This window comes from Schistocerca serialis, chromosome 5 (genome assembly GCF_023864345.2).
Source record: "Schistocerca serialis cubense isolate TAMUIC-IGC-003099 chromosome 5, iqSchSeri2.2, whole genome shotgun sequence".
NCBI lineage: Eukaryota > Metazoa > Arthropoda > Insecta > Orthoptera > Acrididae > Schistocerca > Schistocerca serialis.
Genome location: NC_064642.1, coordinates 21,210,611 through 21,222,892, shown reverse-complemented (window position 1 = coordinate 21,222,892; position 12,282 = coordinate 21,210,611). Strand labels below are relative to the sequence as shown.

Sequence of the window (12,282 nt, the reverse complement as noted above, 5' to 3'; positions counted from 1 at the left end):
GAAGTTACAGTTTTTTTGCATATTCCTCACGCGAGTGTAACACGCTTTTCTCTTTCTCCTTTCTATTTCTGTCCTTCAGTACAAGCCATAATAAATGAAAGCCTCATTGACTGTCGTACAAAATCATCTCAAAAAGTTTAAACGACGTTTGTAGCGTGTCTTTGTAAGGAAACAAAGAAAAATTCTGTTTTATGTCATTTTTTGGTCGAAATCTTGTATACTTACATGCCTGATTCAGTATAGTTTGTATTTTTATATTACTCATTCTTAGCACAATGAGACTGGTTACTTCAGTTCGCTTGAAGAATAAATTAATTGTTAGCAGAATTAAACCTTTTTTGCAGCAACAGTTTCAATGGGACATCCACAACAGAGGAACAGAAGAGGTTCGGGAAGAGTAATTATGGGCCACAAATGGTATAGGGTATAAAATATATTTTACCATATTTGTAAGATTTTCACATAGTTATAACTTTTCATACATAAGGCTTTGGATATTAGAGTGTTACAGTGAATGAGGCTACAAGAGGTAAACCTTTGAACAGCAACACTTTGAATCGATTACACAGATTTGTCATTATCCGCCGAGAGGACACTCTGAAATATGACTCTTAAGCGCTACTGTCCAACGCAGGTCACATACAGTTTAGGTATATAATATTTTGTCCTATGTGACTAATAAATTAACCGATAAATGTATGAAAAATATTCATTAGATAAATAGTCTAATTTCATAACAATGACTATTACTTTTAAAGAATGACAATAATATCATAAATTATGATAATGAAACAAAACTGCTGGAATACATTGTGGTATAAAAATTAAAAGAAATGAGCAATAGTACCCTCCATGAGTATGCTCATGGAGTATAACGATTCTGTTTACACAGAAGACACGAAGGTTGCCTTCTGTAGAGTTCTTTTACAGCATTTGGTGACACTTACTCTGGACTAAGGATGTATGACATTGAAAATCCTCCTTAAAAGAAGCTAACTGTTCCCGCTTCAAGAAGACAGCAAGAAACTTGTCTTCGACATTCTAGTGACTTTTGAGGAACATGTTTATAAGCCTGAGAAAGGATCAGAGATGGGCATGTTTCTCAGAAGTGCGCTGAGAATGAAAACGTTCCCACGCAAGTGGACCTATACTGAGCTTATGATTATGCAAAACGTCTGTTCTGGAGTAAAAAATAGGTCTACAGATGACTACTAAGTGACTGTGTTTGTTTGTAGTTTACGTAAATAGTTATCAGCTTTCTACGCTAAGCAACTCGAAATGTACTGCATCACAACCTTTTATTTAGGTTTTCGATATGATGTGTTTATTCCCATACATATGGCGCACATCCACTGAAGAAATAATTCTCGTATCTATGCTTGTTGTTGATACACGTGAACTGTAAATATCAGTTACGAAAAATTTCGTACTGAATGTCAGCACACGAGTGCAGCTGAGTCTTGACTTGCCCCAGTCTGACTTCTGCAGCTGACTGCAGACTCTCAAGTGTGCAGTCTTAATGAGAGGGTAGAGGTGGTTCAGGTTCTAGACTGTGAGTCCATTTCACGCATGTAAACAGAAAAGTGTAGCTCGTCATACGGTAGTATTACTTCACTACATGGACAGCAGATCCTCAAATGCAAAGTGCACAGCGACAATCTAGAACTCAGTAAACATTGGTTCTTTGCAGAGAGATGTGTGCCCTCAGTGCACGAGGTCCACCATCAGGGTGAGAAGAGTAACGCGGTTTAAAGTCTTAAAGCGTATCACTTGGGCCGGAGAGTCGGTCCGCCCGTTGCAGTGTGTCCCCAGACTCTGGTCGCAGACGGAAAGCAGGCGGTGGTTTGTACCGCGGGACAGCGGCCACCCCGCTGTTCAAGGGGCGCCGCCCTTCCGTTCTGGGCAGAGCAGAGCTGAGGGCGCCCCAACGCAACGCGGCGAGCCCCGCGGTGCCTGGCGGAGGGTGCCCCGCTCGCCCGCCCGCCCGCTAGCTGGCGGCGGCAGCGGCGGCGGCGACCGGCGTCCTGGGCGACAGGTGGACCCAGATTCCGCCGCGCGCGCGGATCGTGATGCGGTAGGCCAGTCGCAGCGACTCGCGGCCCTTGACCGGCTCCAGCCGGAAGTGGCGCAGCAGCGTCGACATCACCACCTTCATCTCCATCATGGCGAACTTGTAGCCTGTGGGGCACACGGTAGATCCACTCTTTCAGTTTCAGTCTGTGGTCTGAAATTCTCACAAAGTCACGAGAAGACCATTTTTTGCCCTGCTGAAGTATGCCACTGCGGACGGAAGATACAGGATGGAAAAAGTCGTGGCAAATGCTGACATACCTGATGTATGTGTTCGAAAATAATCCAACACATGATGAAATAAAGTGCAAAAATGTAGCTGCGTGACGTCTTCGAGAAACTCTCATATCTCCAATCCCAAAGAAAGCAGGTGCTGACAGATGTCAAAATTACCGAACTATCAGTTTAATAAGCCACGGCTGCAAAATACTAAGACGGATTCTTTGCAGACGAATGGAAAAACTGGTAGAAGCCGACCTCAGGGAAGATCAGTTTGGATTCCGTAGAAATGTTGGAACACGTGAGGCAATACTGACCCTACGACTTATCTTAGGGAATAGATTAAGGAAAGGCAGGCCTACGTTTCTAGCATTTTTACACTTAGAGAAAGCTTTTGACAATGTTGACTGGAATACTCTCTTTCATATTCTTAAGGTGGCAGGGGTAAAATTCAGGGAGCGAGAGGCTATTTACAATTTGTACAGAAACCAGATGGCAGTTATTAGAGTCAAGGGGCATGAAAGGGAAGCAGTGGTTGGGAAGGGAGTGAGACAGGGTTGTAGCCTATCCCCGATGTTATTTAATCTGTATATTGAGCAAGCAGTAAAGGAAACAAGAGAAAAATTCGGAGTAGGAATTAAAATCCATGGAGAAGAAATAAAAACTTTGAGGATCGGCGATGACATTGTAATTCTGCCACAGACAGCAAAGGACCTGGAAGAACAGTTGAAAGGAATGGACAGTGTCTTGAAAAGAAGAGTATAAGATGAACATCAACAAAAGCAAAACGAGGATAATGGAACGTAGTCGAATAAAATCGAATGAGGCTGCAGGAATTAGATTAGGAAATGAGACGCTTAAAGTAGTGAAGGAGTTTTTCTATGTGGGGAGCAAAATAACTCACGATGGTCGAAGTAGAGAGGATATAAAATGTAGACTGGCAATGGCAAGGAAAGCGTTTCTGAAGAAGAGAAATTTGTTAACATCGAGTATAGATTTAAGTGTCAGGAAGTCGTTTCTGAAAGTATTTGTATGGAGTGTGGCCATGCATGGAAGTGAAACGTGGACAATAAATAGTTTAGACAAGAAGAGAATAGAAGCTTTCGAAATGTGGTGCTACAGAAGAATGCTGAAGGTTAGATGGGTAGATCACATAGGTAATGAGGAAGTATTGAACAGAATTGGGGAGAAGAGAAATTTGTAGCACAACTTGACTAGAAGAAGGGATCGGTTGGTAGGACATATTCTGAGGCATCAAGGGATTACCAATTTAGTATTGGATGGCAGCGCGCAGGGTAAAAATCGTAGAGGGAGAGCAAGAGATGAATACACTAAACAGATTCAAAAGGATGTAGGTTGCAGTAGGTACTGGGAGATGAAGAAGCTTGCACAGGATAGAGCAGCATGGAGAGCTGCTTCAAACCAGTCTCTGGACTGAAGACTGCAACAACAACACACCCTATAATTTTCAAGGCACAAATACGATGAGACAGCACTGTGCGACGAAATTTAGAACCTCAGTATGAGCAGCATATGCCAAAAGATAACACGAGCACGCACACACACACTGTGAATACTAACGACACCACACAACCAAAGATGATTTTTTTTGAAATAACACATTGCAAACCACCAGGTTTACCATCAAAACCATATCCCTCTACTGGTTTTGGTTAACAAACCCATATCAACCCTAGATGTACAACTGGACATTGCTGATTTACACATACATATCACTACAATGGCATCTCGCTATAAACATGCCTCTGTCTTGGTTCACACAATATTAGCTAATTATTACAGCAACTTACGTCAGAAAATCACAAATTTGAAATATGGTCACCAATGTCCAGACTTTCACCATGATGATGGTTTTGTGAACCGCAACTGGTAGAAGAATTGTGTTGTTGTAAGCTGCAGCAAAGAGGTTGCAAGTAGGTAGGTAGAGGCCAAAGACAGACTCGCAAGAAACACGCCTCCAACGCCCTCTCGGCCGCCAGTATTTAAATCGCCACAGTGGACCGGATGGCGCAGTCTGTAACAGTCAGTCATCCAGTGTGTCACCGAGTCATCGGTCGCAGCCCAGTCACAGACAGTCTCAGGCAGCGCATAGAGACCAGAGCAGTGCGCATAGTGGGACGTGTACTTCACCAGAAGCGAGGCTAACGTGGACTATTACAGAAAGGTTGTACCACAGTACCTGGACTATCTTGAGTTAAGTAACTTTCTGTTCTTATGAATAAAGAACAGTGTTAATAAATGCGTGCAGTTGTACAATATAAAGAGGATACCAGCCACCAACAACATACTCTCCTTACTTCCCATGGTACTAGCCCACAGTGACAATGAGATGACACAAAAGGAATTAAGTTGTGTTGGTACAGCTGATGATTTGCACTACATTATTTCAAGTACGATGGCATTTCGAAAAGTAAAGATACAATGGCTCGCAGTCCTTAAATAGAACATTTATTTAGAAAACGTCAGCTACATCTTATTAACTGGATTATTTGTTATTTTTCGACATAATCACCCCCATTATCGAAACATTTGTTACGTCGGTGCACATGCTTTTGTATCCCACAGTCATAGAAGGTTGTTCCCTGTTGTCGGAATCACATTTCAACTTCATCTTTGATCTCTTCATCGTCGTGGAATGATTTTCCACCAAGATGTTACTTCAGGTAACGGAAGACACGGAAGTCGGTGGGCGCAAGGTCCGGGCTGTATGGCGGACGGTCCAATACATCCCATTTGAATTGTTTGAGTAGTGCTTTGGTTACGAGCGCTGTGTGAGGCAGAGCGTTGTCATGAAGCAAGCGGACTCCACTTGTCAGCATTCCCCTGCGTTTGTTTTGAATTGCCCTTCGAAGACGTTTCAAAGTCTGGCAATATGCAGCAGCATTAACTGTCGTTCCAGGAGGCATAAATTCCAACAGAAGAATGCCTTGTCTGTCCCAAAAAACTGAAGTCATGATTTTCTTCGCTGAAATTGACGTTTTGCATTTCTTGGCTTTTGGTGAATTCGAATGGCGCCATTGCATTGATTGTTGCTTGGATTCAGATGTATGGTGATAAACCCACGTCTCGTCACCTGTCACAATGTGATCAAGGAACTCATCACCTGCTTCAGCATAGCGTGTGAGGAAGTCGAGTGCAAAGCCCATCCCTTTCTTTCTGTGTTCTTCCGTTAACAGTTTTGGAACCTTGCGCGCACACAATTTCCTGTACCCTAACTTGACAGTCAAACGTCATAAAGAGTTGTCATTGACACGTCTAATATGATCTGGTGCAATTCTTTCAATGTGAGACGTCTATTCGCACGAATTGCTTCCTCTGTTCTCCAAAGAATGGCATCGAAGATCACAGATGGCCGACCTGTTCTTTGTTCATCATGAACATCGGTCCTACCTTCATAGAAATGACGACACCATTTCGTTACATTTTGTCGATTCATAATGTTCCCATAAACAGAAAAAATTTCTTTGTGAATATGCGCTGGTCGCTGACCTTTTGCAGGAAGAAAACGTATGACGGAGCGCACTTCGCATTTGGCGGGATTCTGAATCGGCGCAGCCATTTTAAACACGACCTACTCCAACCAGAAGCAACATTCAACTGCCGAACGACCGTGAGGAGAAAGCTAACGGTTCAAGGTTAACACCAGTGTTGACAACTTGCTCGCCAAAAGTCTTCTGTTCCTCTGGCGTACGGTGTATCTAAGCAACATTCAACTGCCGAACGACCGTGAGAAGAAAGCTAACGGTTCGAGGTTAACACCAGTGTTGCCAACTTGCTCGCCAAAACTCTTCTGTTCCTCTGGCGTACGGTGTAGCTTTACTTTGCGAAATACCCTCGTACTTAACAGCTGTGGATTGTTGCTTGAAGAAAGTTATAGCAGCCAAAGGTGACCAGAGTCAGAACTCATATTGACATTGAATCTTAACAACCAACAGGTGAGGTAGCATCCCTCAACTGTCTCCCTCTGTTCTTTCACCAGGGAGAGAGAAGCCCACGCAGCCTTTAAGCAGATCTCCTACACGGCGGCTGACGCCGTCGTGTGGTATACAACAGGCTCGTAAGGCTTTGAACCTTGATTTCTCGAAAAACCATCGGAAGCGCATTGCACGAGAGCAACATTTGTTGCAGCTCAAGTATTTACTTTGCGAAATGTGCGAAATGTGAGCAAAATCTTTGCCCCCTGGAGTGTGTGCTTCCCCTGTAAGACATCAACAGCATACCCCAGAATCACGATGCAGTGATTTATCACCTCCATCATTTTGTAGCTCAGAGACTTTCCCAGACAATTTACGCTAAAGTTGGCGAGGAGAAGGTAAACATAACACCAATCCGATACGAAAAAGAGCATTTTATAAATCCAGACAATTACATTTAGGTCACAGATTCTAACATCTGATGACATTAAGAATCGAGTGATCCCAATCGCGGGTTAGCTAAACGCGTATTAATTAAGTACATAAACTTAATATGCAAATCTCTCCCAGCAAATCAATACTGTGCGGTTCTGAAACTACCAGTCTGTTGTGGAAGGACTGACGTGGCAATAGTTATGTGATTACCAGGAGTCACTTTTGTTAAAACTCCCGATATCGTGATGGCCGTTAGGAAAACTGCTTATGTTCAAACATTGTTGGTGGCGCACGTGGTTTTGGAGGAAATAGTTTATGTCAGTGTCTTCGAGATTCACCACGTGGAGAGGACAGCACTCGGATTAAAAAAGTCCTCGTCCCCGTCACAAAGACGTAACAGGGGTAAGTCAGTACAGCTACTCTGTAGGTTTGGAGGTTTGGCACTGTGGGCTATGTTTTTAGCCGTGGAGACACATAGTCCAGGTTATGAAACAACCGTGGACACAGAGCTCTGCTTCATACAGTGGGTTCACACACTCGTTTGCTTTGATTCATATGACTCGTCAATATCGGCGCAGCAGTCTCCACGGTGGTAGATACGTGCACGTCCCGAGCTCCATTACAGTGGGGATGTACTTCCAGGAGTCCAGGCTTGCTACTACTTGCGCCATGTCGGTGGAATATGACGTCGACAGACGCCGCACTGGAGACCACGCAAGCCTGATGTAGAAGCTACAACTCGCCGATCTGCTACGTGCTGTTGATGCGCTGGTAACCACCACGGCCTATACTACCACTAGCACCAAATCTCTGTACGTCCCTTTCTCCCCCTGTACGGCTTCCCCCAATACTATTTAAAATTCGATCGATTTTCTTTCTTTCCTACCTAGCGATGACAGTTAATTGGTCAAGTGTCATCTTGGGGTTCCGTTTCAAACACTATGCGGGGTTCTGTAAGCCAGCTGTTCTGTTTGTTTGATATATTTTCTGTTCAAATGATTTCACCTGGGTAACAGAATATTTCCACTCATAATGCGGTATTGTGAATTAGTGGTTCCCGTTACGGAAGGACAGCCTCAACTTTCATTCATATTGAAAAAATCTCTGAATTACGTTAAAATTCTACAATCTGTTTCTTTTCCAGAATAGTCCCACCTATCCCAATACATACATACAGCATGTATCGGTCGAAACACCTGCAATGGAACAACAAGTCCGATGCTGCCACTGTTATGGTTGCAGGAGATTTTCTGTGAGGATACAAAATTAATTACCTGTGCGAAGCGAAGATAGTAAACAGTTGGGAAAGGCTACAGCCAAGATTTACAAGATGCGCTGGTACAAATGAAAACTAAAGGTATGGCAGCTTAGAAAGCTGTATAGGACAACGCCTCTTTCCTTTTGTGTCTGTTTATAAACTGAATTCAGATGTCAAGGAGAACTGGCGAGCAGCATTTTCTCGTAGGCTACCTCAGTCACGCGCTGGCACGTTCCAGTAGGAGCAGAGCTGAGGCAGAGCGACTTACCTATGCAGTTGCGCGGGCCCGCGCTGAACGGGATGTAGCTGTAGGGGTGGCGGCGCGAGCAGTTGTCCGCCGTGAAGCGGTCCGGGTCGAAGGCCTCCGGGTCGGGGAAGACGTGCTCCAGGCGATGCATCGCGTACGGCGCCAGCAGCACGTCCGTGCCGGCCGGCAGCGTGTGCTTGCCTGCCGCAACACACCAACACACTGCGGTCAGGAAGCAGGTGGTTGTGGCGCGTGCTGGGACCGAAGGAGTTCGCAGGTAGGAGGGGCCGGATTGGAAAGCTGGTCAGATTAACGTATTTTCTACGAGATCAACTGGATTGTCAAAATGCGGCTGTTTGCTGACGATGCTGTGGTGTACGCGAAGGTGTCGTCGTTGAGTGACTGTAGGAGGATACACGATGACTTGGAAATGATTTGTGATTGGTGTAAAGACTGGCAGCTACCTCTAAATATAGATAAATGTAAATTAATGCAGACGAATAGGAAAAAGAATCCCGAATGTTTGAATACTCCATTATTAGTGTAACGCTTGACACAGTCACGTCGATTAAATGTTTGGGCGTAACATTGCAGAGCGATATGAAGTGGGACAAGCATGTCATGGCAGTTGTGGGGAAGGCGGATAGTCGTCTTCGGTTCATTGGTAGAATTTTGGGAAGATGTGGTTCATCTGTAAAGGAGACCCGTTATAAAACACTAATACGACCTATTCTTGAGTACTGCTCGAGCGTTTGGGATCTCTATCAGGTCGGATTGAGGGAGGACATAGAAGCAATTCAGAGGCGGGCTGCTAGATTTGTTACTGGTAGGTTTGATCATCACACGAGTGTTACGGAAATGCTTCAGGAACTCGGGTGGGAGTCTCTAGAGGAAAGCAGGCGTTCTTTTCGCTACTCGCTACTGAGGAAATTTAGAGAACCAGCATTTGAGGCTGACTGCAGTACAATTTTACTGCCGCCAACTTATATTTCGCGGAAAGACCACAAAGATAAGATAAGAGAGATTAGAGCTCGTACAGAGGCATATAGGCAGTCATTTTTCTGTCGTTCTGTTTGGGAGTGGAACAGGGAGAGAAGACGCTAGTTGTGGTTCGAGGTACCCTCCGCCACGCACCGTATGGTGGACTGCGGAGTATGTATGAGATGTAGATGTAGAAAATGATGATACAGGTACGTACTAGCGAAAGATGGACTATAACACTCGTAGACTTCCGCAGTGTCGACGAATGACAATAGAAACGGACTCACACCCTTAATTTCGAATCAGTGGCGTATGTGCAGCAATACTATATTGAAGCGCGATTCAGTATACGAGGAGGTGACATGCCATCTTCTTCCCCATAAACAGTAGTTTATTGAAAGCATATATACCATCACAAGTTTATGAAGCTCCCAAATTTTCAGCCAAATTTCGGAGAAAAGAGCCTCGGAAATGGCGGAAACTGTACACAATAACAAGTTATCTGTTAAGACAGTATTCTTGTCAATAGCTTGCCTGAGGCCTAGCCTGCCAGCCGAAGTGGCCGTGCGGTTAAAGGCGCTGCAGTCTGGAACCGCAAGACCGCTACGGTCGCAGGTTCGAATCCTGCCTCGGGCATGGATGTTTGTAATGTCCTTAGGTTAGTTAGGTTTAACTAGTTCTAAGTTCTAGGGGACTTATGACCTCAGCAGTTGAGTCCCATAGTGCTCAGAGCCATTTGAACCATTTTTTTGAGGCCTAGCCTGAGCTACATTTCAACCTGACTGGTAGCAAAAAGTTTTTAGCCATTCACACGCTGACATCAGCTGCCTGTGACGAGTCTTGTCATCTTTCATGAGCCAAAGGGTACAGGAAGTTGAGAAGAGAAGACAGAAAGGTAGAGACCCTCAACTAAGAAATAAGTACGAGGACTGCCCAGAAAGTAATGCACCGCATTTTTTTTCTCAGCCGAAAACAGTGGTACGAATGCGAAACGCTACGAATGTGTTATTTGAAGTCTCCTGAGGGAGAGCGACAAGTTACCGTCACTTCCGACAGATAGCGTAGCTGCAGGACAGTTTCGAAATGGCGTCTATAGGTGATGTACGTTACAAGCAACTTGCCGTCATTCAATTTCTCACTGCAGAGAAAAATACTGTGGAAAATATTCGCAAACGCTTGTGGAAAGTCTATGGAGCATCTGCTGTCGACAGAAGTACAGTTAGTCGCTGGGCATGAAGAATAAGGTCACCAGAAGGCGGTTCGGCTGAGCTCCACACTTTGCAGCGGTCGGGGAGACCATCCACGGCTGTCACCTGATAGCCCTGACCTAGCCCCCTCGGACTTCCACTTGTTTGGGACACTAAAGGATGCTTTCGTGGAAGAAATCTTGAGAACGATGAGGAGGTAATTCAGACAGTGAAGCACTGGCTCCGCCGCCACCAGGACAAGGATTTATACCGACAGGGCATACACGGTTTTGTTTGGCGCTGGAAGAAGGCCGTAGAACGGAATGGAGATCAACATCTACACCTACATCCATACTCCGCAAGCCACTGACAGTGTGTGACGGAGGGTACCTTGAGTACCTCTATCGGTTCTCCCTTACATTCCAGTCTCGTATTGTTCGTGGAAAGAAAGGTTGTCGGTTTGCCTCTGTGTGGGCTCTAATCTCTCTGATTTTATACTGATGGTCTCTTCGCGAGATATACGTAGGAGGGAGCAATATACTGCTTGACTCCTCGGTGAAGGTATGTTCTCGAAACTGCAACAAAAACCCGTACCGAGCTACTGAGCGTCTCTCTTGCAGAGTCTTTCACTTGAGTTTATCTATCACCTCCGTAACGCTTTCGCTTTCCTGAAACGAAGCGTGCTGCCCTCCGTTGGATCTTCTCTGTCTCTTTTATTAGCCCTATCTGGTAGGGATTCCACACCAGTGAGCAGTATTCAAGCAGTGGGCGAACAAGTGTATTGTAACCTACTTCCTTTGTTTTCGGACTGCATTTCCTTAGGATTCTTCTAATGAATCTCAGTCTGGCATCTGCTTTACCGACAATTAATTTGATATGATCATTACATTTAAATCACTCCTAATGCCTACTCCCAGATAATTATGGAATTAACTGCTTCCTACGACACTCCCCTGCGGCACACCTGAAATCACTCTTACTTCGGAAGACTTCTCTCCATTGAGAATGACGTGCTGCGTTCTGTTATGTAGGAACTCTTCAATCCAATCGCACAATTGGTCTGATAGTCCATATGCTCTTACTTTGTTCATTAAACGACTGTGGGAAACTGTATTGAACGCCTTACGGAAGTCAAGAAACACGGCATCTACCTGGGAACCCGGGTCTATGGCCCTCTGAGTCTCGTGGACGAATAGCGCGAGCTGGGTTTCACACGATCGTCTTTTACGAAACCCATGCTGATTCCTACAGAGTAGATTTCTAGTCTCCAGAAAAGTCATTATACTCGAACATAATACGTGTTCCAAAATCCTACAACTGATCCACGTTAGATATATAGGTCTACGTGGGAAAGTAGGGTGTGTAGATAAAACACCATTCTTTCGTCTGTGTAATTCTCATTGTGTTCAATAAAGAATTTATGAAGACAAAAAATGCCGTACATTACTTTCTGGGCAACTCTCGTAATACAAAGACTCTCCTACCTCGAACATGGGATGGAACAGCATTATTATCAACTTCACCCGTTCGTAGACTAACGGTTGTAGTGTGAAGTGAAATAGTGATAATGCTGACAGCACATCTGGAGTGTATACGGTGTAAATTATGATGGTATCAAAGTTATAAGAACTTATGCTCATACATTTCTTAAACCAGTTACAGGTTGCATGTACTCCACAAATTTTCAGACAATTGCTCTTCAAACGATCCGTTTCGCTGAACTGCAATCTCTTGTAATTCGCGCTAAAAGCACATAATAAACATTGACATACACAAAGCAGAGTACAACTGTTTTTTTAATATTCAACCAATTAATGCAAATTATTTTATTTATCATATTCGAAAACTATTAAATCTGACTGTAACTATACGTAATATAGGTAATAAATTAGTTATTTATATGAGCAGTGACACATATACAAAACTCAGTATCTAAACTAATTTGTAGGA

General features: G+C 44.2%; 1 protein-coding gene across 1 annotated transcript in view; it reads right to left on the bottom strand.

Moving 5' to 3' along the window:
- Positions 1–415: 415 nt before the first annotated feature.
- Positions 416–12,282, bottom strand: part of LOC126481209 (probable cytochrome P450 4aa1) — a 226,720-nt gene continuing 214,853 nt past the window's right edge. Inside the window, exons 11-12 of the mRNA XM_050104811.1 lie at positions 8,186–8,365; positions 416–2,178 (exon numbers count right to left, since the gene is read on the bottom strand). Of these exons, the coding sequence (XP_049960768.1) occupies positions 1,988–2,178; positions 8,186–8,365 (371 nt within the window). The 3' untranslated portion in view covers positions 416–1,987. The remainder of the gene's footprint in view (positions 2,179–8,185; positions 8,366–12,282) is intronic.